The 25,730-nt window shown below is 40.6% G+C and overlaps 3 protein-coding genes across 3 annotated transcripts in view; 1 reads left to right on the plus strand and 2 right to left on the minus strand.

Annotated features, from left to right (window-relative positions):
• FBXO9 (F-box protein 9) overlaps positions 1 to 16,422 on the minus strand; it is a 35,178-nt gene extending 18,756 nt beyond the window's left edge. Inside the window, exons 1-6 of the mRNA XM_016185319.2 lie at positions 16,364 to 16,422; positions 11,117 to 11,200; positions 7,517 to 7,671; position 7,354; positions 3,365 to 3,422; positions 1,507 to 1,606 (exon numbers count right to left, since the gene is read on the minus strand). Of these exons, the coding sequence (XP_016040805.1) occupies positions 1,507 to 1,606; positions 3,365 to 3,422; position 7,354; positions 7,517 to 7,671; positions 11,117 to 11,200; positions 16,364 to 16,366 (401 nt within the window). The 5' untranslated portion in view covers positions 16,367 to 16,422. The remainder of the gene's footprint in view (positions 1 to 1,506; positions 1,607 to 3,364; positions 3,423 to 7,353; positions 7,355 to 7,516; positions 7,672 to 11,116; positions 11,201 to 16,363) is intronic.
• Positions 16,423 to 16,480: 58 nt separating this feature from the next.
• On the minus strand, positions 16,481 to 16,552 carry LOC132538113 (uncharacterized). The gene has a single exon (XM_060190039.1). It carries the CDS (start codon positions 16,550 to 16,552, stop codon positions 16,481 to 16,483), a length of 72 nt encoding a protein of 23 aa, XP_060046022.1.
• Positions 16,553 to 19,576: 3,024 nt separating this feature from the next.
• LOC132538114 (uncharacterized) overlaps positions 19,577 to 25,730 on the plus strand; it is a 33,029-nt gene continuing 26,875 nt past the window's right edge. Inside the window, exon 1 of the mRNA XM_060190040.1 lies at positions 19,577 to 19,831. The gene's annotated coding sequence lies outside the window, so the exon portion shown is untranslated. The remainder of the gene's footprint in view (positions 19,832 to 25,730) is intronic.

Here is a 25,730-nt window from a genome sequence, read left to right on the forward strand (position 1 = left end):
ATCTAGTGAGCAGTATTAGACTGAAAGTTCAAATAGGGAACTAACTTCACTGAAATGTTTTAAATATATTATATTATATTCAGAGTAAAGTGCTTATACTATAAAGGAGCTAAAAATACTAGTAATAGGCAAGTTACCAATGAAGGTTACTTCTTATTTTTATCTTACACATTTTATACGTGACATCCCTTCTTGGGAAGAGATCCTTTCCTTCAAGTATCAGTGAACTGGTCTTTGAGAAAGAGAACTTATACAACAATATTGTAATTGCTTTACAGATAATTTTAGAAGTAATGGCTTAAAAATATTCTTTTGAGGGAGTCCGGCGGTAGCGCAGCGGGTTAAGCACACGTGGTGCAAAGCACAAGGACCGGCAGAAAGATACCGGTTCGAGCCCCCGGCTCCCCACCTGCAGGGGAGTCGCTTCACAGGCAGTGAAGCAGGTCTGCAGGTGTCTTTCTCTCCCCCTCTCTCCATTTCCCCTCCTCTCTCCATTTCTCTCTGTCCTATCCAACGATGACATCAATAACAACAAAAAGGGCAACAAAAGGGAAAATAAATAAAATTTAAAAATATATATATATTCTTTTGACCTTTGTCCATATAAAATCATCTATGTCACTTCATATACAAGTGGCATGTGCTCCAAGTAGTTTTTAGGAGTGTCTATATCCTGGACCTGTGCTTTTACTTTTTTTTTCTCCCTAAGGTTTAATTACTAACGAGAGAAATAGTGCATCAGTCTGGCATATGAAGCACTGGGAACCAAACTTGGGATCTCACAGTTGCAAGTCCTGCCCCCTTCACTGAGCTAAGTTGACAGCCATAACTTTTTTTTCTTTTTATTAATTCATTTTTGGGGCACTGGGGATCAAAGCTAAAGTCTTGCACATGTGGAACATGCCCTCTATTACTGAGCTACATCTCAGGCCATGCACCTTTTCAACTATTAAAACCCTAGATGTTCTACTGGCATATCCTAACAGAATGATAAGCAAGCAAGCAAACAAACTAAAGACAAAGAAGGTCATCTTGCAGTACAGTATTTTCCTAACAAAATGAAAAGCTTTAACATTTTGTCTCAAGCAAACATATGCAAAAAGAGAAAGATTAGTTTAATGAAATTTCAAGTATCAGCCAACTCCAACCATTATTAACATTGTCAACCTAGACTTAATAACATTCTTACAGTTTTAACCTGAGAGAGGTTCAGAGAACTAAATTGTGTCTTTGAATCTTCCCCTTTAAGTAGTAATCTCTTTAATTAAAAAAAAATAATAAAACTGTCACCTTCTTAGTCTATGTATTTAAAATGTGCACTTCTATGTTTCAATCTTTAAATTCCTAATATTAAAAATTCCTGCAACTTTATAAAGAAGTCTTTATACTAAAGATTATATAACTTAATAAATACCTTTTTTTTAAACCATGTTAAGAGTCAACAGGGCAAAGATGCTTAACTGTAACAAATTCTACATGTTACTGTCTATCAAATTATATACGCACTAGTTGTTTCCAACGCCATCACCATCTGGAGACCGGGTATAAGTAATCTTGAACTCTATATCGGGTACAAGCTGCATAGCCCTACGATAAAACTTGATGGCTAAAAGAAGAAATAAAGGCTAAATTAGCTATGATCACACATTTTTTGTCATTTCCTGTAACTGTGGTTTAATTTGGTAAGCTTCTTTACAAACAGCCAAATTTCCTCTTTTTTTTTTTTTAACATGCAATGGAAGCTATGTAAGAAAACTTATTTCCAAACCCATTATTCAGAAATATTTTTGAAGCTGATATGTCATAGAAACGTAAGATATATTTTATTCTTTTATTTATTTATTTTCCCTTTTGTTGCTCTTGTTTTTTATTGATGTCATTGTTATTCGATAGGACAGAGAGAAATGGAGAGAGATGGGGAAGACAGAGCGGGGAGAGAAAGACACCTGCAGACCTGCTTCACCACCTGTGAAGCGACTCCCCTGTAGGTAGGGAGCCGGGGGCTCGAATTGGGATCCTTATGCAGGTTCTTGAGCGTTGTGCCACATGCACTTAACCCGCTACGCTACTGCCCGACACCTGAGATATTTTATCCTTTTAGTCCTTTGTCATCCACTAATATATTTTCAGAAGTTATCTTACTTAGTTTTCTTCAGGTCTTGGAAATGCAACTGCTATAGATGTTAACAAAAACTCTTTTAAGCAAACTTCCCTTCCTAGCACGCAGAACTGAGGAAAATCAAATGTTGTCAATGAATGGAATAATAAGAAGAGTGTTTTGAAACAATAGAGCTTGGGGCTGTATGTAAGAGCCAGACAGTTCTTTTTCCTCTTGATGTATTCAGTTCAATGTATTCTGCTGTGTTTTACTACTCTGGGAAATGTGCTCACTAGTTTGTGAGACAAGAATCTCACAAACTAATGAAGACTATGGAGGATCGTGCCCATTTCAGCCCTTTTCATAATTCAGAACAAACATACCCCAAAATGTAACAATTCTGAACATGTTAATTGTGGGATTTTTCAAATGAGTCAAGCATGAATGTTTTAGGTCCCAATTGTGAACTTTACTATCACAAATGGATATCTAACTACACATTTAATATGGTAAACACATGCTCCATCACTTTGTTTATGCATTTTTGCTGAGTTAAAACAAAGTCATAACTTTTATTAGAGCATTGCTTTTTTTGTAAAATGTAAATTATAACTTAGGAAACATGTATGTTCCTCAATCTAGCCTCTATCTTCCCCTTCTCTGAACTAGTCTTATCAATAATAGGAGCATATTGTATTTTAATCAAGTAACAATATTTTTAAAATGCAAGTAATGAAGAATTAAATACTAAAACCAAAATAAATGCTGTTTTATTCAATATAAATATACCAACATAACAGTATTTCCCAGCAATATCTTTTGAAAGAGGGAGACTATAAGGAAATAAAGTTTTTATTTTTAAAGAACAGTTTCTAATACAAGAAAACCAGTGTTCTATACTAAATGTATTCTAATAAAAAGGACTTAACATTATGACATTATATTCATTTATTTATTTTTAATATTTTATTTATTTATTCCCTTTGTTGCCCTTGTTGTTTTATTATTGTAGTTATTATTGTTGTTGTCATTGTTGGATAGGACAGAGAGAAATGGAGAGAGGAGGGGAAGACAGAGAGGAGGAGAGGAAGATAGACACCTGCAGACCTGCTTCACCGCCTGTGAAGCAACTCCCCTGCAGGTGGGGAGCCGGGGCTCGAACCGGGATCCTTATGCCGGTCCTTGTGCTTTGCACCACGTGCGCTTAACCCACTGTGCTACAGCCCGACTCCCATGACATTATATTCATAAAGTCAGAGTCTTTACCTTCATAGAGAGCTCCATTTTGTTCTTCTTCCACTGCTTTTAGGAAGAGTTCTCGGGCCTATAAAAATTAATAGTGAAAACCGACTTTTGAAGATATTTATTATAATGAGTATGAATGGCAGAAAAATAACTCTTAGGCCAATGTTCCTGGAAAAACTAAACATCCACAGGCAAAATAATGAATTTCAAGCTAAACCTCATATTTTATTTAAAAATTAACCTTAGAAAAGGTAAACAGTGGTCCGGGAGGTGGTGCAGTGGATAAAGCATTGGACTCTCAAGTGTGAGGTACTGAGTTCAAGTCGAGCAGCACATGTACCAGAGTGATATCCGGTTCTTTCTTTCCTCCTATCTTTCTCATGAATAAGTAAATGAATAAGATCTTAAAAAAAAAAAAAGAACAGAAAAGGTAAACAGACTCTGCTACAATCTTAAAACTTCTAGGAAAAAAAAATCTTGGAAACCTAAGTATTTGGCAGAGCTGTTATACTAGATACCAAAAGCAAGGTTGGTAAATTGAAAAAGGAAGTTGATAAATTGGACCCCACCAAAAATTAAAAACTTTTGCTCAGTAAAATACTGTTGAGAGGATTCAAGGGTAAGGTACTGGTGCTGAGCCATGGCACACATGGTAGAGCATGTTATTATGCATATACAAGGACCCAGTTTCAAGTCCCTAGTTTTTAGCTGCCAGGGAAGCTACATGAGTGGTGAAGCAGTGCTAATGGTCGGTCTCTCTCTCTCAATCTCTCTCTCTCCATTCTGTCAAATTCTGTCTCTATCAAAAAAAAAGGAAAATAGAAAAGAAAAAATAAATTCACCTCCAGAGTAGTAGATTGGTGGTGAAGGCACTGAGCCCCAGTAATAACCCTGGTGGTAGTAAAACAAACAAACAAACAAAAAAACACAACTTAATGTTTAAAGTACATAAAGAACTCTTAAAACTCAACAGTAAGGCCGAGGAGTTGGCATAATGGCTATGCAAAACTTCCATGCCTGAAGCACCAAGATCCCATCTTCAAGACCTGGCACCACCGTAAGCCAGAGCTGAGCCACTGGACTGGTAAAATAAATAAATAAATAAATAAAACTGTCACTAAGACTTTGTGGAAACTAAGGTGGTTATCCATGAGATGGTGTTGGGGAGTGTGTGAATATAGTGTGTGTGTGGGGGGGGTTGTACAGAACTTTGGTGGGGGGGTGCAATGTGGAACTATACTCCTGTAAGCATATGATCTTATAAGCAATTATTAAATCTCTAATAAAAATAATTTTTAAAAAAACTCAGCAGTAAAAAGAGACAAACCTATTTCACAGAGAAGATATAAAGATGAGAAATAGCACAAAAAAAGATATTCAGTCTCAACACACACACAAAATATTTACAATGAGATATTACTGTACACCTGTTCAAAATGGCTACTAAGTGAGGCCTATCTGGTGGGCCTTTTTGAAGACACCAACTTGGTGTGCTATCCATGCCAAATGTGTAACAAGTATGCCAAAAGACATCCAGCTAGCACGCCGCATACGTGGAGAGCATGCTTAAGAATCCACTACGATGGGAAACATTTCATTCTTTAAAAAAAAAGACTTCTCTTCCTAAATATGTTAATTTTTTTTTTTTCTCCCATGGGGGTCAAAGGTACCTAAGTATATAATTGCAAGTAGGAAATAGGGGCCAGAAATCAGGTATTGGCAGTTTTTTCTGTAGGAGACAGCAGGTCCTTGAAAGGCAAGGCCCCTGGACCTGTGAGCAAAAGGCTGGCAAAGTAGGCCTTCTGCGAGCCCCTGACCTTTCTCTTAGGATGTTTAGAGAAAGCTGAGAAAATGATAAAGACTTTGCAGACTCTCTGGGAAAAATCTTAATAGTCTAACTACATGAACTTTTGCCTCAACTATATCTTGCTCATATTTTGAGAAACTGTACTTTGCTTATGCACCTGGATTATGTTTTGAGAAGCCTAATGCAGAACCAGCCTAATTAAACTTCTTGCTGTGTGTGTTATAAAAGACTGTAAGAAAAATAAATCTGGGCACTCAGTCATTGGGCTGGGGCCCTCCTGATCCCACTGTACTGTCTTCTTTCTTTCCTCAATCCTAGCACCAATCAGATTTTTCTATTTTCACTTGTGTGTGGATTTTCAATATAAATGCAGGGACATATAAAGCATTACTGCAAGTCAAAATGTTTCAGTGAATAAGTTTCAGCAGTTCAACTTTATAATAACAATTATAAATCTTTTAATTTTTTCTGGACAGTGCTAGCATTTGGACTTTTTTAAAGCAAGTAAATTTCTTATTGATGGCAAAAAAAAAAAAAAATTAACACCAAGTGCTGACAAGATACAGAAACAGTGAACCACTCATACACTGATACAGAAACGAAATGATGCAGAATATCTGCGTAACAGTTTGGCAGTTTCTCTTAACCAAACATGCACTTATCACAAAGCCCAGGCATTATTTCAGAGAAATGAAAACTACCTTGACTAGTGCAAAAATAAACTGTAGTAGCACGGAAGGTGGTAGAGAGTCAGACCTCTCAAGCATGGGGTCCCAAATTCAATCCCCAGCATCACATGTGCCAGAGTGATTCCTGTTTCTCTCCCTTCCCCTCTATTAATCATGTTAATAAATAAATAAATATTAGAAGTTTGGGAAAACCAAATCATGAAGCACTGATGAGCAATGCAAAGGGACAAACTAGTGATAAAGAAAAACTTGGAAGCATATCAAAGGAATTATGCTGAATGAAAAAAACATGAGTCTTTTTGCATAACCATCTCCACAGCCCTAACTTTTTTTTTTTTTTGCCTCCAGGGTTATCGCTGGGGCTCAGTGCCTGCACTACAAATCCATGGCTCCTGGAGGCCATTTTTTTCCATTTTTGTTGCCACAGTTGCTGGATAGGACAGAGAGAAATCAAGAGGGATGAGGAAGATAGAGAGGGGGAGAGAAAGAGAGACACCTGCAGACCTGCTTACTGTTTGTGAGGTGATTCCCCCGGCAGGCATGGAACCGGAGGCCTGAACCGGGATCCCTATGCTGGTCCTTGAGCTTCATGCCATGTGTGCTTAACCTACTGTGCTACCATCTGGCCCCCCAACTTAACATTTTTTTGACACAAAAATATTAGGGGGGAAAAAAACAGATTAGTAGTTACAAATAGTTAAGAATAGCCAGGGAAATGGTTGAATGGCTATAGTGATATAACAGTTCTGCTTCTTGACTGTGGTAGGTAGTTACATGTTTTTGGTTATGTGATATGTGGATATGCAAGATGTCCCCATTGAAGGAAGCGGATAACGAGAAGACAGGGATGTATTCTCCTGTATTTGTGAATCTGTAATTGTTTAAAAAAAAAAGTAGACATGAAAGTTTTCATTACCAGGTGATGGCCTGCCCTGTACAGTGCTCACAGGCACCCAGGTTCAACCCCCTCCCCCCACAGACCCCACCTGCAGGGGGGGGGGCTTCATAAGTGGTGCTACAGATGTCTATCTGTCTCCCTTCTCTCTCCATGTCTTTCACCCTCTATTAAAAACTGGGAATGGTGCAGTTGTGCAGGTACCAGCCCTCGGCAAAAACCCTGGTGGCAAAAAGCCCTCGGCAAAAAAAAAAGACTTAGATTTAATGATATAAATATAAAAGCTTTTATGGAATTAAAAAATAGTGAGTGAAAACTACAATAGTGTACTGTGCCTGCTTCATGTGAATAAGTCCCAGGGGAGAGGTAAACCATTAGACAGCATTCAAAAAAAATTTTTTTTCATGTAATAATCACTTACAAATTTTAATTTCCATAATAAAGAAATGGTGAGTGCATAACTAATTTGTTCAGCTCAAATATGAAAAGGTGTTAGATTTGAAAAAAAATCCACTCATATAAGTTTCTGTGAATAAATTCTAAAGCCTTAATCTGAATCTCACAGGTCTATAAATTACCAAACAGTTCTATGAAGATGGTGAACATGCAGGAAGGAAACCCTTGAGGTATTCAAAGTCTCTAGTAGTACTGAATGATCGATTTGATATTTTTTTACAATTTTTTCCACAGGCAATCATAATACTTTCTTAGGTCAATTAAAATTTTTATGTGAGCCTCCCTCATCCCAAAGTTAATTTAGTACAATGTCCATAATACTTAACTTTTCTTCTTTGGCCAGTTCTTGCTTTCCTTTCAAGTCTGCTGCTTTTAGTACAGAACCCTTTGCTGCTCTGCAAGGTCGAGTCTCTAAATTGCTAGAGCTTACACCTGGAGTAAGTTCAAACATCCATTGAGCTCGGAACATCTGGAGTTGTGCCTATGGGGAGAAACTACTTCAGAATTCATCAAGGATTCGTAGCTCATTACTAGAAAACATTGTATACAAACTCAGTGCGATTTGCATAAATATACTTAAGACCTGAAACCACTGTCTAAAACTTTCTAAAACAGTCCTTTACAAGCTGGGGACATGGATCAACCTGCTAAAGTCCATGTCCAGTAGAGAAGCAGTTACGGAAGCCAGAACTCCCACTTCTACACCCCAAAAAGAAATCTGGTTCACACTCCCAGAGGGGGTAATGATAAGGGAAGTTGACCAAAGGGCTCTGGATCTCAAAACATTTGTCACCCGGCATCTTTGTTTTTATGCCATTACTGAAAGGGAAGTAAATCTGAAAAACACCAGAAGAAGTCAGGCACTGTTTTATTAGAGAGAAAAGAGCAAAAAGGAAGGACACTTAGAGGTAGTAATAGATATAGGTGTAACTTAGAAAGGAAGTGAAGATAGGACCATAGAAGTGAGTAAAAATGGGGTGTGTGTGTGTGTGTGTGTGTGTGTGTGTGTGTGTGTGGATATAGATACAGACAAGACAGACAACCCATATCTGTTAAAAACAATTGTAGTTTTTGGAGGAGGATGGGGACACAAAACTCTGGTGGTGGAACAGTGTGGATATAACCCACTATCTTATAATTTTGTAAATCAATAGTAAATCACTAATAAAAATAAAATTAAGCAATTCTTTTTAATTTTTTAATTATCTTTATTTATTTATTGGGTAGAGACAGCCAGAAATCAAGAGGGAAGGTGGTGATAAGAAAGGGAGAGAGACAGAGAGATAAGACACCTGCAATACTGCTTCACCACTTGCAAAGCTTTCCCCCTGCTGCTTGCACATTGTAACATGTGCGCTCACCCTGGTGCATCGCCACCCGACCCCAGAACAATTCTTTGGCCAAAAACAAATTTGCCTATACAGGAAAAACTATGGAATTGGAAAACGAAATTCTAGTCTGAAGTGAAAATATAAACCACCATGTAGGAACAAAGGTTAAAGACACTTTCAAAATTTATTTTTCAGAAAGCATCATAGAATGAACATTTGAAGTGCTGCTAGAAATTCTCTAGGTAAGCCCAAAGTTCTCTTAATGGTCATTGGTTTCTTTCTTTCTCTCTCTCTTCTTGGTGGCGCTGGGGCTTTGCACATGGGCAGTTCAACCACTCTGGGCAGCTTTTTCATTCCACACACGCAGGCATGCACGCAGGCAGACAGGCAGGCACACACACATGCACGCGCACTGAGACACACCACTGGTGTCATAGCATACATACTTTCATTCTCAGGACTTGCACAGGATTGGCTAAAGCAGGCAAGTCAGATTGACTAGAGGTGGGAAGAAGGTTTGGTTCGAGAGCACACACCTTGTTGTGCATGAAGCCATGGTTTTAAGTCCCAACATTACATAGAAGTAACTCAGATACCACTCAGGGATTCCCTGTGGCAGGGAGGAAATAGGGGCTGTGTTGTCTTATTCTTTAGAATAAAGGGTGATCCCAGGGAGGCCTCAGCAATGGTACTGGGAATATCTGAGGTTCTAATTTCACTTTCTGGTGCTGTATAAAGGAGAAAGAAAGAAAAGAGAAAGAAAAAAAAAAAAAGAAGTCTATATAAAATATGTAAATGGGGTTGGGGAGAGAGCATAATAGTTATGCAAAAAAAAACCTTTCATGCCTGAAGCACTGAAGGTCCCAAGTTCAATCCCCAGCATCACCAAAAACCGGAACTGAGCAGTGCTCTCTCTAGTTAAAAAAAAAAAGAGATACACAAGTCTAGGGGCCAGGTAATGGTGCACTGAACAGAGCATACATGCTACTATGTGTAAGGATCTGGGTTCAAGTCCCCCACTCTTCACTTGCAAGAGGAAGCTTCATGAAGCAGTGCCACATCTTCCCCCCCCCCACACACCTTTTAAAAAAGATCTATTCATTAAGGAGGAGGAGGAAGAAAGGGAAAATCAGAGTACTACTCTTACGCACGTGATACCAAGGATCAACACAACCCATTACACCACTTCTGAGCTTCTCCCTCTCTCCCTTTTTACAACTATCTCCTACTCTCTAGCAAAGAAAAGATGGATAAAGGGATTTAAAAAGGAACAAAGAAGGAAATAAATGGAAGCAGTAATTGTTATATAGGCACCAAGACCCACTGAATGATCCTGCTGGTAAAATAACACTTAAGTTGTTTTTAAAATTTTTTTTAAAAAACCCTCTATAATCTGTATATGTATATTTACTAACATTCCCCATTATTTCTTCAAGATTAATTTCCTGGAAGTTGAACTGTTTGACACTGGGAGATGTATACTTTTCATTTTGATCAAATTGCTAGTCTGCCCTCCAAAGAAAACTAATAACAACTTATATTTTCATGGATACTTTTAGTGTTATTGTAAGTTCGGATAGCAGGCATCCTTTATCAATTCAGTCATTAAAAAAAAAAGGAAAAAGAAAAATCTCCTGGTTTGGCAAGATTGCTCAACTGAGTAGTGCCTTGCTTTGTCATGCACAAAGAAGTTGGCTCACAAAGGTAATCTCCCTTGTATTTTAAAAATTACTGAAGCTACTTTATTATTTTTCCATTAGTTGTCAGGGAAAATTGGGTGTGTTCAGGGTGGTATGGCAGTAAACCCCATTGTCAATGGTATCTTGTTTTTAATAGATAACTTTATTATTATTATTGTTATTTGCCTCCAGGGTTATTGCTGGGACTTGGTGGCTGCACCATGAATCCACTGCTCCTGGAGGCCATCTTTTTTTTTCCCATTTTCTTGTTGTTTTTACTGGATCGGACAGAGAGAAATTGAGAAAGGAAGGGAAGACAGAGAGAGGGAGAAAGAAAGACACCTGCAGACCTGCTTTACTGCTTGCGAAGTGACCCCCCTGCAAGTGGAGAACCAGGGACTCGAACCAGGATCCTTACTTCAGTCGTTGCTTTGTGTCATGTGCTTAACCCACTGCCCTACCGCCCAGCCCCCAGTGATATCTCTCTATATTATGTTTCTGTTACAAATGCTCAAGTCTATACCATATACTAAGAATGTCAATCTTCTGTCTATTGTGGTAGTTTTTCCAGCTGATTATTTCTCTAGGTTTATGTTATCTTTTGCTATTCATAAGTTTTAAATTTTTAGTTGGTCACATCTGCCAATCATTCTCTCCAAGGGTTTTGAATCATGCTTTTAGCCTTGGATTGAATACTTTTAAATTCATATTGACAAACAGAGCAGTAATTATTATTCCTTTTTACATAAAAAAATCCATTAACAATTTAAATTCTGTAAATCAGTATGAAAATACAGTGAAATTCAACTCGAGGAAAAACCTATAGATCTCTCTAATTATAACCAACTGCTGCTTATACATTCTGCTTATGTATGAAAAGCAATGGAATAAGAAATATACAACTGAAGAAACATACCTGCAGATCTGTTTCAGCAGGGCTTTCATTTTCATCATCTCCTGCTCTGACAGTATCAGAATGACAATCTTCCTCAGCTTCTGCCTGAAGGCGGGGGAGGGGAACACTGATCAGGAATATGAACAGTAGATTTCCTTTGTAATCCTATATCTGCTATTCATCGATGTTCCCGGTGACATGAATAATTGCTTCTCTCTAGATATGTTCTTTTTAGGTTAAATTTAATGATTCCAATCAGATAAAACTTGACCAAGTTTATCTGATCCAGTCCAAGTTCTGCTTTGTGTTTTCTTATTTATCAGGTTCTCTCTCTCTCTCCCTCTCCCCCCACTTCTCTCTCTTTTATCTTATTTTATTTATTTCTTTTTGTTGTTGTTACCAGAGCACTGCTCAACTCTGGCTTATGGTGGTAGTGGTGGTGGGGATTGAACGTGGGACTTTGGAGCCTCAGGCATGAAAGTCTCTGCATAACCATTATACTATCTACCTCCCACACACACACTGCAGAACAACTTTTTTTTTTTTTTTAACACTGCAGAACAACTTCACTTGACAGGTAATTAAAAAGAACAACTTTACTTGTTGAAAGTAACATCTCACTATGGTATACAGTTCAGGAAACTTTGCTTCGTGGATCTTTTTTTTTTTTTTAAGTTTTTTATACTTACTTATTTTTCCTTTTGTTGCCCTTGTTGTTTTTTATTGTCGTTGTAGTTATTATTATTGTTGTTATTAATGTCATCGTTGTTAGACAGGGCAGAGAGAAATGGAGAGGAGGGGAAGACATACGGGGAGAGAAAGATAGACACCTGCAGACCTGCTTCACCGCCTGTGAAGCGACTCCCCAGCAGGTGGGGAGCTGGGGGCTCAAACTGGGGTCCTTGCGCTTCGTGGATCATGATCCCCATGGATCATTTTAAAAATCACATATAACCCTATACATGGATGACCCTTTTATACAACTAGCATGTTATTAATAAATAAATAACTTGTCTTGACTGTTAATGTCATATACTAGAAAAGTAGTATATTATTAATTGAAAAATATAATGGTGAACTTTTTTTTTATAAATAAGCCCCTTCTATTTTATTAATGCAGACTTTTGTATATTGAATTGACTTAAAGTGAAATAAAGTTGGACTAGACTGTGTATAGCCTGAGCTTAAGAGAGGTAGTGGGTCGGATTCAATCCACTTAATTCTTTTCTTTTCTTTTCTTTTTTCTTTCTTTCTTTCTTTTTTTTTTTACATAAGCACCATTCCCACCACCAAAAGACTGTGTCCCATTCTTTTATTTTCAATAACATTTGCTAAATTAAACTAAATCCTGCCTTTTAGCAAAAATAAAATTTTGCTTCAGTTCAGTCTGTTGGCTAATAAACTTACTAGCAAATAAGACTTGCTCAACACTTTATATGTAGAGTTCTATAACTAAAGAAATTTGGTGTAGTAGGGAAATTATTATCTTGGTGGCTAATTAGAAAAATATGAACTATTTAGTTTTACTTATTTCAAAGATGATTAAGTTTTACAACTGCAAATTCTAGTAATTTGTAAAGTGTTTCTAGTAATTGCATTTTTTTTTTAAATACAGTACAGAGATACACCTGTACTACTTTACAGCAGAACATAAATAAGCCTCACTTTCTGTCTTATCTCTGGAAGCCAGATTCAAAGCAGAAGTCCCTTTTAAGACCTGAACTAGTCAGTCTATATTAAAGTGCTCAGCGTACTGTAAAGGCTAAATAAGGGGAGAAATACTTGATGTCATGATTCTGGATGAATTCCCAGAATACTGAAAAATTTAAACATGGATTATCAAATAGATAGATGGCAGACAAGCTTAATTTAGATATACAGTCACTTTAAGCTTTGAGCGTTTCCAAGTATAAACATCACTAACAGGAAAACATGTAACAAAGAACTTTGAATTTATATACTCCACTGATAAATGTACTTCTGTTCTCAAATGAGTCTGCTTTATTACTGCAAACTCTCTAATGGAAGGGGACCTGAGTTCCCTGGGGTATTGTATTCTCTTAGTAATCCATGGCTGCCAGTTCTTAGCAACATCGCCCCACCAGATATTCGTCGGGATGTGGCTTCATCTAAGTTCATTTCCCACGTCTATGCTCCACCAGACCTGCCAATATACGCGGATATCTTCGCCCACCCTGTCCAACCCTTGACGTCTCGTCACCCAATCTGGTCCCGTATGCCTACACTGAACTTCTCTGTTCCAGACTTTTGGAAACAGAGTTGGCAGTCAGCTGAGGTAAAGAACAAACACCTCATCACAGACCCCTGCAAGCGTCAACCCGGCTTTGACCTAGCACGTTATGATTGGGCCCTCCTCAATCGCTATTGAACAGGCCATGGCCGGTGAGCCGCTATGTTCCATCGCTGGGGAACCAGAGACGACCCGAACTGCCCCTGTGGCTACAGACAGACTATGACCCACATAGTCAACGACTGCCACCTCTCCAGATTCAAAGGAGGTCTCGAAACTTTACATCAGGCTCAACCTGACGCTGTTGACTGGCTACGGAAGAAGGGCAAACGCTAGAAGAAGAAGTAATTCAAACCACTTAACCTTTGCCTAATATTCACTGACTTCATTTCAAGAGTTTCTCCTGTTCTCCTCACTTCTGAGTTCTTAAGAAATATTGCCTGATCTGTCTGAAATTACTTCATCCTCACTTGGTTACTCTTATTCATATTTCAAGATTCAGGTATCATGCTAGGAGAAAACATTTTTCTGATTCTTTGTCTTTTATTACTCCATAATATGTGTGCTAATATCATAACTTAAGACTTGGCAATAAAATTATTTTTGTTTCTTTCTCTAGAGTTAGTATCTTGGGGTAAAGGATCACATCTCAGTTATCTTTGTATCCTTAGGGCCAAACACACTACTTGGTTCACAGAAATATACTGTCCTGGTCACAGATGTTTTATCTACAAAGAATGATGAATTTGGTGAGCTTCAAGGCCCTTTTTCATATATGTATGACATTCTTTTATTGATTAATTGAATAGACAGCCAGAAATCAAGAAATTAGGGGGGAAATATAGAAAGAGACACCAGGGTCCAAGTGGTTGTACACCTGGTTAAGCACATATGTTACAATGTGCAAGGAGCCGGGTTTGAGGCCCCATTCCCCATCTGCAGGGGGAAAGCTTTGCAAGTGGTGAAGCAGTGTTGCAGGTGTCTCTCTGTCTTTCTCCTTCTTAATTCATGGCTGTCTCTATCAAATAAATAATAAATGAGAGAGAGAGAGAAGACATCAACAGCACTGCTTAACCACTCGCAAAGCTTTCCCCCTGCAGGTGGGACCAGGGGTTTGAACCCAGGTCTTTGCTCATTGTAACATGTGTGCTCAACAGGGTGTGCCACCACCAAGCCGCTCATACATGACATTCTGTGACTAAAAGTTTACTATAGGTGCCTGCAAGATGGCACAGTGAATGAAGCCTTGGACTCTCAAACATGAGGTCCTGAGCATGATCCCCATGCCAAAGTGATGCTCTGACCCTCTCGAGCACATAAGATAAATCTTAAAAACTTAAAAGTTACCTTTATATGTTTGGTTATATAATGTTATACCAGGGTCAGGCATTATGCCAGGATGGTAATAGATGCTGGAGAAAAAAAAAATTGGCTGAATAAATGGTATTTATAGTTATTAAACATATAACACGGGTCTGAAAACCTATAATATAGACATCATTTTCTTTCTTGAAGTTTGTTATGAGAGTTTTAAATCATTACCTTTTGACTGATGACAGAATAAGAAACTATCAAGTGTGTGTGGGGGGGTTTACTACATTTTATCAACTCAAATATTACTGAAAATAATTTAGTCTTCAATCGTCCCCACAGATTTTCACTTTTTTTTTTAAAGATCTTTTTAATTATGTATTTGTTTAATGATAGGACAATGAGAAATTGAGAAGAGGTGAGACAGATAACTACAGTACTGCTTCACCTCTTGTAAAGTTTCCCCCTGCAGGTGGGGACTGGGGGCTTGAGCCCAAAAGCTTGCACATGGTACTGTTTGTGCTCAACTAGGTGTGCCACCGTTGGGCCCCTCTGTTCTATTTTTCATAATTAAGTCTGACCTACACATCACCTTTCTCTTGAGTAGTGGATATATTCATTTGAGTAGCTCATGTTGTCATCAATGTACTCATTCTACACATGGGATTAAGGAAATACAAAAGTTAAAAAATGTAACCCTGGTTTCAGTTACTTTTGAAAGCTCAGGGATCTAGTCACTTAGTGTGTTCTGTCTGTCAGGTTAATAAAACATTCATTCATGCTTTTATTCAATAAATATTTGACTGTCTACTATAAGTTTATAGCTTACAGTATTTTACATTTGACTCACTCAACCCTAGGCAAATTTCTCACATGGACGGCAATTTGTGTGAAGTCATAAAAAGGCAGTACTGGGCCCCCACTTGCAGGGGAAAAGCTTCATGAGTGGTGAAGCAGGGCTACTGGTGTCTGTCTCTCTCCCTCTCTATCTTCCCCTCCCTTCTCAATTTCTGTCTTATCCATAACAGATAAGTAAATAAAGTCAGTACTAGGCTGTCAACATATTCCAGCACACACTGATCCCATAGAATTGCCTTGTCAAATTTTGGAACTTAGCTCTCATCTCTCCATTTGGACAGACACTCCGGCTGCTCGGCTTTCCCTGCAGTGAAGGGACAGATATAACAACTACGCCAACCCCGAGTCGCCAGGACAGGCTGCCAACATCCTACTTTGGGGCACTGAAGCTTCCCAGGACAGGTGGATCCTCAGGCCACGACGCCTTAGGGGCTAGAACAGCGTGTGGGCCGGCTCGGCTTTCCAGGAGAGCCATCAACAAGTGTTTCCACTGCATGGGACTCCCTCCTAATTTCAGGCGCCAGGCAAGCTTTTGACAAAAGTCTTCGAAAGGCTGCACCTCTGCAAGTCCAGGAGGAATGGGAGGCTGGGGATGGTGGCTATCCCCGCTCTCCCACCGACTCACACCCCTCCCCAGCACCAGCTGTCCCGCAAACCTAGCGTCCAGGCTGCAGGGGGTGCGCAGGAAGGAATCCGGGCAGCGGTCATGGCTGTCACCCCCTCCACTCCAGGTCGGGGCAGCTCCCACTTGTCGGCGCCCCCCCAAGCCCCGCAGCCCCCCAGCTGCAGCCCTCGAGCTCCGCCCAGCCTCACCGCACCCCCATCGCGGCGCACCCTCCCCAGGTTACCATGCTGGCGGGGCGGCCTGCCGCGGTCGGGGGCCCTCCGCGCCCCCTCTGCACCGCCCCCCGTGGAGGTGTGCGGGTGTCCGGGTGTCTACTCCTGCCTGCCTGCTGCAGCGGCGCTTAGCAGAGTTCTCGGTCGGAGAAGCGCACCAGACAGCGGCAGTAACTGCGGGCCCGGCGCACGGCAGCCATCTTCGCGGGGCAGGGGGCCAGATCCGGGCGCGCTGGAGCGGCGGCCGAGGACTCGCGGAGCGGAGGACCGCCCGCCGTCAGCCGAAGGCCAGGGTCGACGGGAGCACCGGAGCCGGGGGCCTGCGGAAGAGCCGCTAAGCCGCCGCGGAGCTGCAGTCACAGCTGCGGAAACCTACGCTGGCGCACCGAGCATGCGCAGCACCGCCGCTTGGCCAGTGCGCGGCGCGGCCTCACCGGCTTCCCACTCCCCCCACCCGTCCCCGCGCGCTGCCCAGTGGAGGGCGAGGGGGTCGTGGGCCTACTACGTGCGCGGGGTAGAGCGAAGCTGCTCCCCCCCCCCCCGGCTTGCAACACCCCAGAGCCAGCTGCCGTATTTGGCTAGCTAGTGCAAACCTCCACCACAGTAGTTGGAATTGAAAGTTAACACTCTAAAAGGAGGGAGCTTGCAACATAGTAACACAACCGCGCGGGTCTTAACTGGGTTGCTCAAGTCCCGAGTCAATTTGGGGGCACAGTCTACTACAATCATATGCTGCTTTATATTACGACTAAACTTTTTTAAAGCCTGACTTTAAAGGTTGAGAAAATAACAATGCATGACCAAGAAGAGTCTATCAATGTAGTGCATTGCTCACTGCAGACGCACTTTGTAATTGGGTAAGGACGCACTGCTCTAAAACCACAAAGTCTGGTGGAGACTGGGGTGCTCTGGGTTTTGTAGTCTTCTCTTCTGCGTTGAGCACCGGAACTTAGCCCAAGGTCCTCCCACTGCCTTTTTTTTTTTTTTCCAACTAGTGCACTTCTCAGTTCTGCCGACTGGTGGTAAGGATTGAACCTGGGATCTGGGGGCCTCAGGCTTGAGAGTCTATTTGCATAGCATTACGCTATTTCCTCCGTCTCTCCCATTGCCTCTTAAAGTCCAAACACCTTTCTTTCCCACAGGATCACTCTCCCACACACTTTAAGTTATGTGAAACCTCACAATCGTATGGCCTAATTAGTATTTACGGTGTTTCTAAAGTTTCTTCTATTGAGATGCCAGTGACTATGTTCAAAGGAGTTTAGAGTTTAAAATCTATCTCCCCCCCCCCAAGATGTTAGAAATGCGATACATCTTCGGCAGGAAGTGCAAAAACTGTCTTTTGACATTCATATAGCCATCCTTCCGTGGGATATATTTTCATTTGTATTAACAGAACTGATGCTACTTTAAGACATTCTCATCTATTAACTCAAATGATTTCTACTGCTCTAGCAAAGTAAATAAATACTTTAGTAAAATAATTAGTAACTTTACTATTTAAATTTATTTTGTAAATTAGCCCATAAAATCTAGAACCTATTTTATTAGAATGTCGTTATGTTGTAACTACTGACTTTATACTTTAGATCCATTTTCTTTTTTTTATTTCTTTATTGGGGAATTAATGTTTTACATTCGACAGTAATACAATAGTTTGTACGTGCATAACATTTCCCAATTTTCCATATAACAATACAACCTCCACTAGGTCCTCTGTCATCCTTCTTGGTAGATCCATTTTCACTAGATCTCTTTACAAGGTTATACTATTCCATAGTTATGTTTACATAATTATAATTTTCCTATGCCAGAAACTAAGTATTTTATTGGCCCAGTGGTTAATTATTTACAGGTAGTTCAAGACAGTCCTTCTATGTGCCAGGTAGACTGACCTGGAGAGCAGAATTTGAATACAGCTGACATTTATTTTCCCAGCACTGCTCAACTCTGGCTGGTGGTGTTGCCTGAGACTGAATCTGTGACCTTGGAACCTCAGGCATGAAAGTATTTTGCTTAACAATTATGCTATCTACCTAGCCCAGTTTATCAAATTTTAAAACCACCTTTTCTATAAGAGTATCATGGAGTTAGGAAGATAGCATAATCTCACCTTTTCCCATTTGGGAAAGGAAAACTAAGAAAACTTAACCTTCTTCTGTCCTGTAGGTTTCTTCTTTAGTAGCAACATGAGATTTGGGCTGTTGGTATTAATCACCTTAGGAAGAGCAAGGCTTTCAGTCCTTAGAATTCAAAAATATTGGGGGGCTGGGTGGTGGTGCACCTGGTTAAGTGTACATGTTAGAATTCAAAAATAAAAATAAGAAAATTGTATCTGGTGATTCGCTGGGAATTTTAACTTACAGAAGAACCTACAGTACAATGTAGTAAAAGGTACTGCTTTAGTAACTACTGTGTTGCTTAAGGTGTTGTAGTTCACCTTTAGATCAGTAACAGCCCCAGAAGTCTAGGTAAAAGGGTCCTGCAACCTTTTTAAACACTTTCTCCTGTTGACTGATGTCTCTAGCTTAATTGAGATCCTTTAGGTTAGGGCAGTTATGAGAATTTTAATGGAGGACTTGGAAACCATTTCATTCCCCCAAAATGCTCCAGAGCCAGTCCTTATCAGGGTGATTTAAAGCAATGTCTATAATATAGCTTAGGATATCGTGAATGTGTTATATGTTACATTTTATATGACTAGTTAACACACAGAGAACAATAGGGGAAAGCATATTTTCTCAGTCTTTCCAACTTGGTGACAACATAAAAACTGTTGGAAGTTTAAAATGAAAGCCAACAGTCTGTCCATTGCATTTTAAATATATATATAAAGCCTTTTTTTGGCCATCTTAATTATCTTTTGACTGAACAATTCAGTGGTGGTGTTTTCATTCATAATGTAATGCAAACAGTGCTTTTTAAAATCAGGGAAAATGGTTTCACCATGATTACTTTTAAGGAAATGGTCTCCTAATCTGCACCCACAGCCCCCATGTTTAATTCTTGATATCTGGTGCAGCCGATCTAGAATCAGGCCTATATTTAAAGCCTAAGGATGCATCACTCACAGTAGAGACCCCAGGATTTTGTGTTGGCTCCCTAGCATGGAGCTGAGCTGAGCAGCAAGGCGCCCCAGGGAGGTATGGACGTGGTGCAGGGACGCGCTGAGCCCGCGAGGGGGAGCTGCAGGGTAACTTTTCCCTGGGAAAGCGGTCGGTCGTCCCCACTAGAAGCCTCCCTGCCTTTTGTTTGTTTTCCTGCGGGAGCTTGGAGAGCGGCCGGGTTGCTGCTGCTGTACCATGCGCCGCGCGGCCCTTGCGACTCGCCGGACCACCCGGGCGTCTCAGCTCGGACCTCTCTGCACGTCCTAGCAGCTATCACCCCCATTTCTAGTTCCCCAGCAGACTGCTGAGCCCCAGTCGCCGAGGAGCTGCACTTACCGCAGGGGCGGGCCCCCGCCTGTGTTTGAGGCGCCAGTAAGTAGGATCTTGGATTTAGGGTCTTCTGTAGGACCTGTCAATCGAGATGATGAATTAGAACTGTAGAAGGGGGTCCCGCGGTCCCTAGAGGAATTGGAGGATGGGGGAGGAGCAGATGGGTTGTAGTTTCCCTTCGTAAGTCATGTGGGTCTTTCATTCTTGGCATGAAAACTCCGATTTCCTCGGAGGCTGGAAGATTTTTGATCGGTATTTTCTTTTTAGTCTGAAAAATGCGAAGATTTATTTATTTTCCCGATTTGAAACTCTTTAGTAGGATGTGGAGGACTTGCTCTTAGAATTTTTCTTACTAGGCCTTTGGCTGTCCTGCAAGGGGCTGTGCTAGAATCCTCACACATTTATGTGCAACCATTTTTCACTGGATTTCTTTCTAATCTGTGAAGGTGCTGTAGGAGGGATATTGAAGTATTCTCTAGAACAACTGTTTCTTCTGTAATGTGCTTTTTTAAACTTTGACTTTGACATTAACATTGAGGGCTTTTTCTTTTAAATATAAAAGTAGTTTGATGCATCATCCTACTGATAATTTTACTTCTACTTATAACGAGAGATCAGCTTTTGATAAAGCTTAAACATGCTGAGAAACTACTACCCTAAATCTTGTATACAGGACTATATTTATCTAAACTCTAGTCACTTGTCTTTTTAATTTTTGCCTGGGGTTCTATTTGTAGTAATAGAAGTCTGATAGCTACAGTTTTCATTTTTCACATTTTTCCAGCGAGTGGGTTTTCAGGATATGACCCCAATGGTGAATTGTACTTTCTGAATATAAAACTGAAATGAGCTTTAAAACATGTAGTCAACATAAAAATTATTAAGGAGAATTTGTCTCAACCATATGCTAGCTGTGCTAGAAGTTAATGTATGCATAAATATGCACATTTTAAATAGTTTCTGAACAAAGCGCTGCAATTTGGAAAAAGATCTTTAAAGCTTCCCTAGCATTTTGAGGACTAGTAACTGTTGGTGTGAAAAAGAGACAGCTGGGATTTTTTATTGAACATAATAAGCCTAGACACAAAGAAATGGTTTCTCTCACTGAAGTTTTAAACCTTTATACTATGGGTAAATGAGCTATCAGAATAATGGACAGTTTTTATTTATTTATTTATTTATTAATTATTTATTTTCCCTTTTGTTGCCCTTGTTTTTTTTATTGTTGTTGTAGTTATTGTTGTTATTGATGTCGTCTTTGTTAGATAGGACAGAGAGAAATGGAGAGAGGAGGGGAAGACAGTGAGGGGGAGAGAAAGACAACTGCAGACCTGCTTCACTGCCTGTGAAGCGACTCCCCTACAGGTGTGGAGCTGGGGTCTTGAACCCGGTTCCTTAATCCGGTCCTTGCGCTTTGCACCCCTGTGCGCTTAACCCTTTGCGCTACCGACTCCCAGTTTTTACTTCTTGATGCTCAACCTTATCAAAGTTTTGTGTGTCACCCCAGCCACCCGCCCCCACCAGCCCCGCTGGGGCTGGGGCTAGTGCAGACACTACCACTGCTCTTGAAGCCATTTTTGCCTTTTTGTTTTTGTTTTTTTGTTAGGACAGAGAGAAATTGAGAGAGGACGGGAAGATAAAGAGAGAGAGAGACAGAGATACCTGCAAACCTGCTTCACCACTTGTGAAGTGATTCCCCTGCAGGTGGGGAGCCAGAGGCTGGAACCTGGGTCCTTGCTTGGGTCCTTGCATTTTGTACTATAAGCACTTAACCCAGTGCACAACCGCCCGGCCCCCTCAAAGTTCTGTTTATACTTTAATTCTTTGTTTTATTATCATTGCTTTTTGAGAGTTCTAGTAATCGTAAAGTGCCAATTTTAAATTTGAGATTGTCTGTAACCATTGTTTCCCTTCACCTTCGTATCAATGAGTCATCGTGACTTTTTTCAGTTTTATTTATTTATTAATGAGAGAGAATGAGAATCAGAGCATCATTCTGGTACATGTGTTGCCAGGGATTTAACTCTGAATCTCATGCTTGAGTGTGCAATGCTTTATCCATGTGCCACCTCCCAGACCACTCATCACAATCTTTGAACTATGATTCATACATCTAATTGTGGGAAAATCCATGTTGCGTTTTTTTCATAGAAAAACATAAAAAAATATATGTCATGACTTTTTTTTTTGCCTCTAGGCCTGGGGCTCGGTGCCAGCACTATGAATCCACTGTTCCTGGCAGACATTTGTAATTTTTTTATTTGAGAGAGGAGGGGGAGATAGTGAGAGAGAGACATCTGTAGACCTGCTTCACCGCTTGTGAAGCAACCCTTCAACACACACACACACACACACACACACACAAGTGGGGAGCTGGGGCTCGAACTGGGATCCTTGCACCAGTCCTAGTGCTTCACACTATGTGCACTTAACCCAGTGCGTCAGTGCCCAGCTCCCTTGACTTTTCTGACAACCCAATAAATCCCTCCCTCCATATTCTGATCTAGAATCTCAATCTAGGTCTGTGAGCCAGCTCACTTGGATAGGGTACTTCTCTGCCATGTGTGTGACCCAAACACATGTCTAGCTCCGACTTTATTGAAAGAAAGTTTCAGTCTCTTTCACACTCTCTACCTAATCTCTATCTTTGAGGGGGGGGGCAGGCGGAAGCACAGTGGTTATGTGCACATGGCAAGAAGCTCAGGGACCAGCATAAGGATCCCCAACTACAGGTGGGTCATTTCACAAGCGGTGAAGCAGGTCTACAGGTGTCTATCTTTCTTTCCCCCTCTCTGTCTTCCCCATCTCTCTCGATTTCCTCTCTGTCCTGCCCAACAACAAAACAACAGCAGTGGAACAATAAAAATAACTAGGGCAACAAAATAGGAAAAATGGCCTCCAGGAGCAGCGGATTCCAAAAGCCCCAGCAATAACCCTGGAGGCAAAAAAAAAAAAAATCTCTCCTACAGACAGCAACAGCCTCTTAGCTGTTCTCCCAGACTTCCTTAAATGATTGCTGAATAAATCAATGATAGAGATGCCCTCCTTTCATATCTCTGTAGTATTCTGTTGACCTCTACTCTTTTTACATGGTCTTTTCCTCATGTCTTTCTTAGCCTCACATCTACTGTTCCTCTCCATTCTCTACTCTCTCAAATCAAAGATAATTTCCATGATTTTTTTCAGGGCCTTTCATAACCAGGCCTTGCCCCATTCTGTCTAAATCTTCTTTTCAATTCGTTGTCGTATCTTTGTGCACAGTGTGATATGGTCTTCTTGTGATGCTTTCAGGAGTAGGTTGGGGTGAGAGATGGCACACAGGACTATGGCTGGTCCACTACAATGTCACTGTGCATCTTGCTCTCCCTGGAAACTCCCTCCAGTCTGTTCATTCTCTTTCTCCAAGAGTAATATTCTAATTCTTTCAAAACATCTTGTCTAATTACTCATTTCTTTCTTTGAAGCTTTTTAATGCTAGTTGGTTGGCCTTTCATTATATCAGATGACTTAGTTTACCAAGCCTCTTTAGGGCAGGGGCCACATTTCATGCATGATAATCTAGTAATACGGACTTTGAAGTCAGGTAAAATTGAGATCAGGGACTGCCTTTACTTTATACTCTTAGGGCCTTGTGGAATTCTAACATTAGTTGAGAAAATACCTCCCCCAGCAAGTTGTAGGCTAAATGTGCTTTACAGGACCCAAACAATGGCGTATGTCTGACAAAGGTCTGTTCTGCCTCAAGCCATACCTTCCTTGCAGAAGTGTGAATGTGTAGCAAATATTTCATAGAGGTCTATTGATTGACTTATATTAGACTATAAGTCTTGTCTCTAGAAGGACACCTAGAGGCTAGGGTAACCAAGCACTGAATCCTTAGTATTATTCTGTTCTTACTTAGAATGGCATGAGCTTAGGTTATTTCTGGCTGCGGCTCTGCTTCTGGGGTCTGAAGCTGTTTTTCCATCTGAACCTTGCCAAAAGTGCTACTGCCTTTTAATTTTTTTTTTCTTATGTGCTGCTCTTGAGACAAACTCCTCCATTTCATTTTGCAGGATCTTGCTGAGTTAGAGTTATACCTAGTCCTACCATTTTTCTGCTTGTGAGTTATATGTGAGTGTGTATATTTATGACAGAACTGCTTGTCTGGTGATTTCCTAGTAGGATTCTTGGTACAGTGACCTTTCTATGTAGGTTGAGATACCACTTTGTAAATATTGTCTCATTTAACCTTAGTTTTTTAAAATTATCTTTATTTATTTATTGGATAGAGAGCCAGAAATCTAGAGGGAAGGGGGTGAGAGAGACAGAGTCACCTGCAACACTGCTTCACCACTCGCAAAGCTTTCTCCCTGCAGATGGAGAGCAAGAGTCCTTGTGCACAGTAAGATGTGCACTCAACCAGGTGTGCCACCACCCAGCCTCAACCTTAGTTTTTCTTCATCAGTAGTGTTTGAGGACCATGGTTTTCTGAGAATTGTCAGAAGTCTCTCTGTGGAATCTAGTGTTAATGGCTGAGGGTTGTTGACTAGAACATGCGAGTGGAAATGTGTGCCTTACATAAAGACTTACACAAGTGTTATTTTGAAGTTATGGTGTAACTGTCTTAAGTTGCTATTGTACTTTACTTTGAAATCGTTTTAACACCCCTATGAATACATGTGTTCTAGAAATGATATTATTAAAAGAATCCAGGGGCTAGAGAGACATCATGGGGAGAGACATCATGCCTGAGCCTCTGAGCTCCCAGGTTCAATCCCCAGTACCACCATAAGCCAAAGCTGAGCAGTGCTCTGGTTATACACACTCTCACTCTCTTATGTGTTCACTTACCCACTCTCTCTCTCTCTATCTCTATCTCTCCCCCCCATATATATAACCAAGCATGTTTTAAAAGAGTTTTAAAAAGAGGGGGATCAGGTGGTGGCTCACCTGATTAAGCACACACATTACAATGCACAAGTTTGCAGGTTCAAGCCCTTAGTCCCCACCTACAAGGGGCAAGCTTCACGAGGGGTGAAGCAGGGCTTCAGGTGTCTATCTCTGTCTCCCCTCTCAATTTCTGTCTGTATCCAATAATAAAAAAAATTAAATTAATGGGAGTCGGGTGGTAGCTCAGAGGGTTAAGCGCACATGGTCCCAAACGTAAGGACCGGCTTAAGGATCCCGGTTCGAGCCCCCGGCTCCCCACCTGCAGGGGAGTCACTTCACAGATGGTGAAGCAGGTCTGCAGGTATCTATCTTTCTCTCCCCCTCTCTGTCTTCCCCTCCTCTCACCTTTTCTCTCTGTCCTATCCAACAACGATGACATCAATAATAACTACAACAATAAAACAACAAGGGCAACAAAAGGAAATAAATACATAAATAAATAAATATTTTTTAAAAATTAAATTAAAAAAAGGATTTGGTGAGGTAAATCATTTTCGGTGGTGGGGGTCATTGTTGTATTTAAATGCTAAGAAAGTATTGTTATAGGAAGAAATCAGAAATTACTTGGAGACAAAGAAGTGAAAGAAGAAGCAGTATGACTTTGTTTCAAGATGGTAACAACGGTTGATGTGGTCTTTCACATTCATTTTCTGTGCTCCTGGTAAGGTATTTGTGTAAGTTTAGGGAAATATTAACTATTTAATATTTCTAAGGAGATATTAATTCAAGCAGAAAGCATCCGCTTTTTGTTGTTAATGTTTCGGGGGCTCCAGCAGGCCCGGCTAGCATCGCAGCGGTAGAGAGACTCGGGGATACACAGCTGGCCTGAGAAGCTGCAGTTTAATCTTTATTCATGAGCGGGCAAATCACCACACCATGTGCTTCCCCCATCATTCTCCCTCTCCTGCTGCTGCTGGGACTCTGGATGTCCTTAGCATAGGGGGCCGGGAGAAAGAGGGGCGCGAAACTAGCAAGGACCAAACCATTTCTCTCAGAGGTAGGGGGGAGG

This window comes from Erinaceus europaeus, chromosome 4 (genome assembly GCF_950295315.1).
Source record: "Erinaceus europaeus chromosome 4, mEriEur2.1, whole genome shotgun sequence".
Taxonomy (NCBI): Eukaryota; Metazoa; Chordata; class Mammalia; order Eulipotyphla; family Erinaceidae; genus Erinaceus; species Erinaceus europaeus.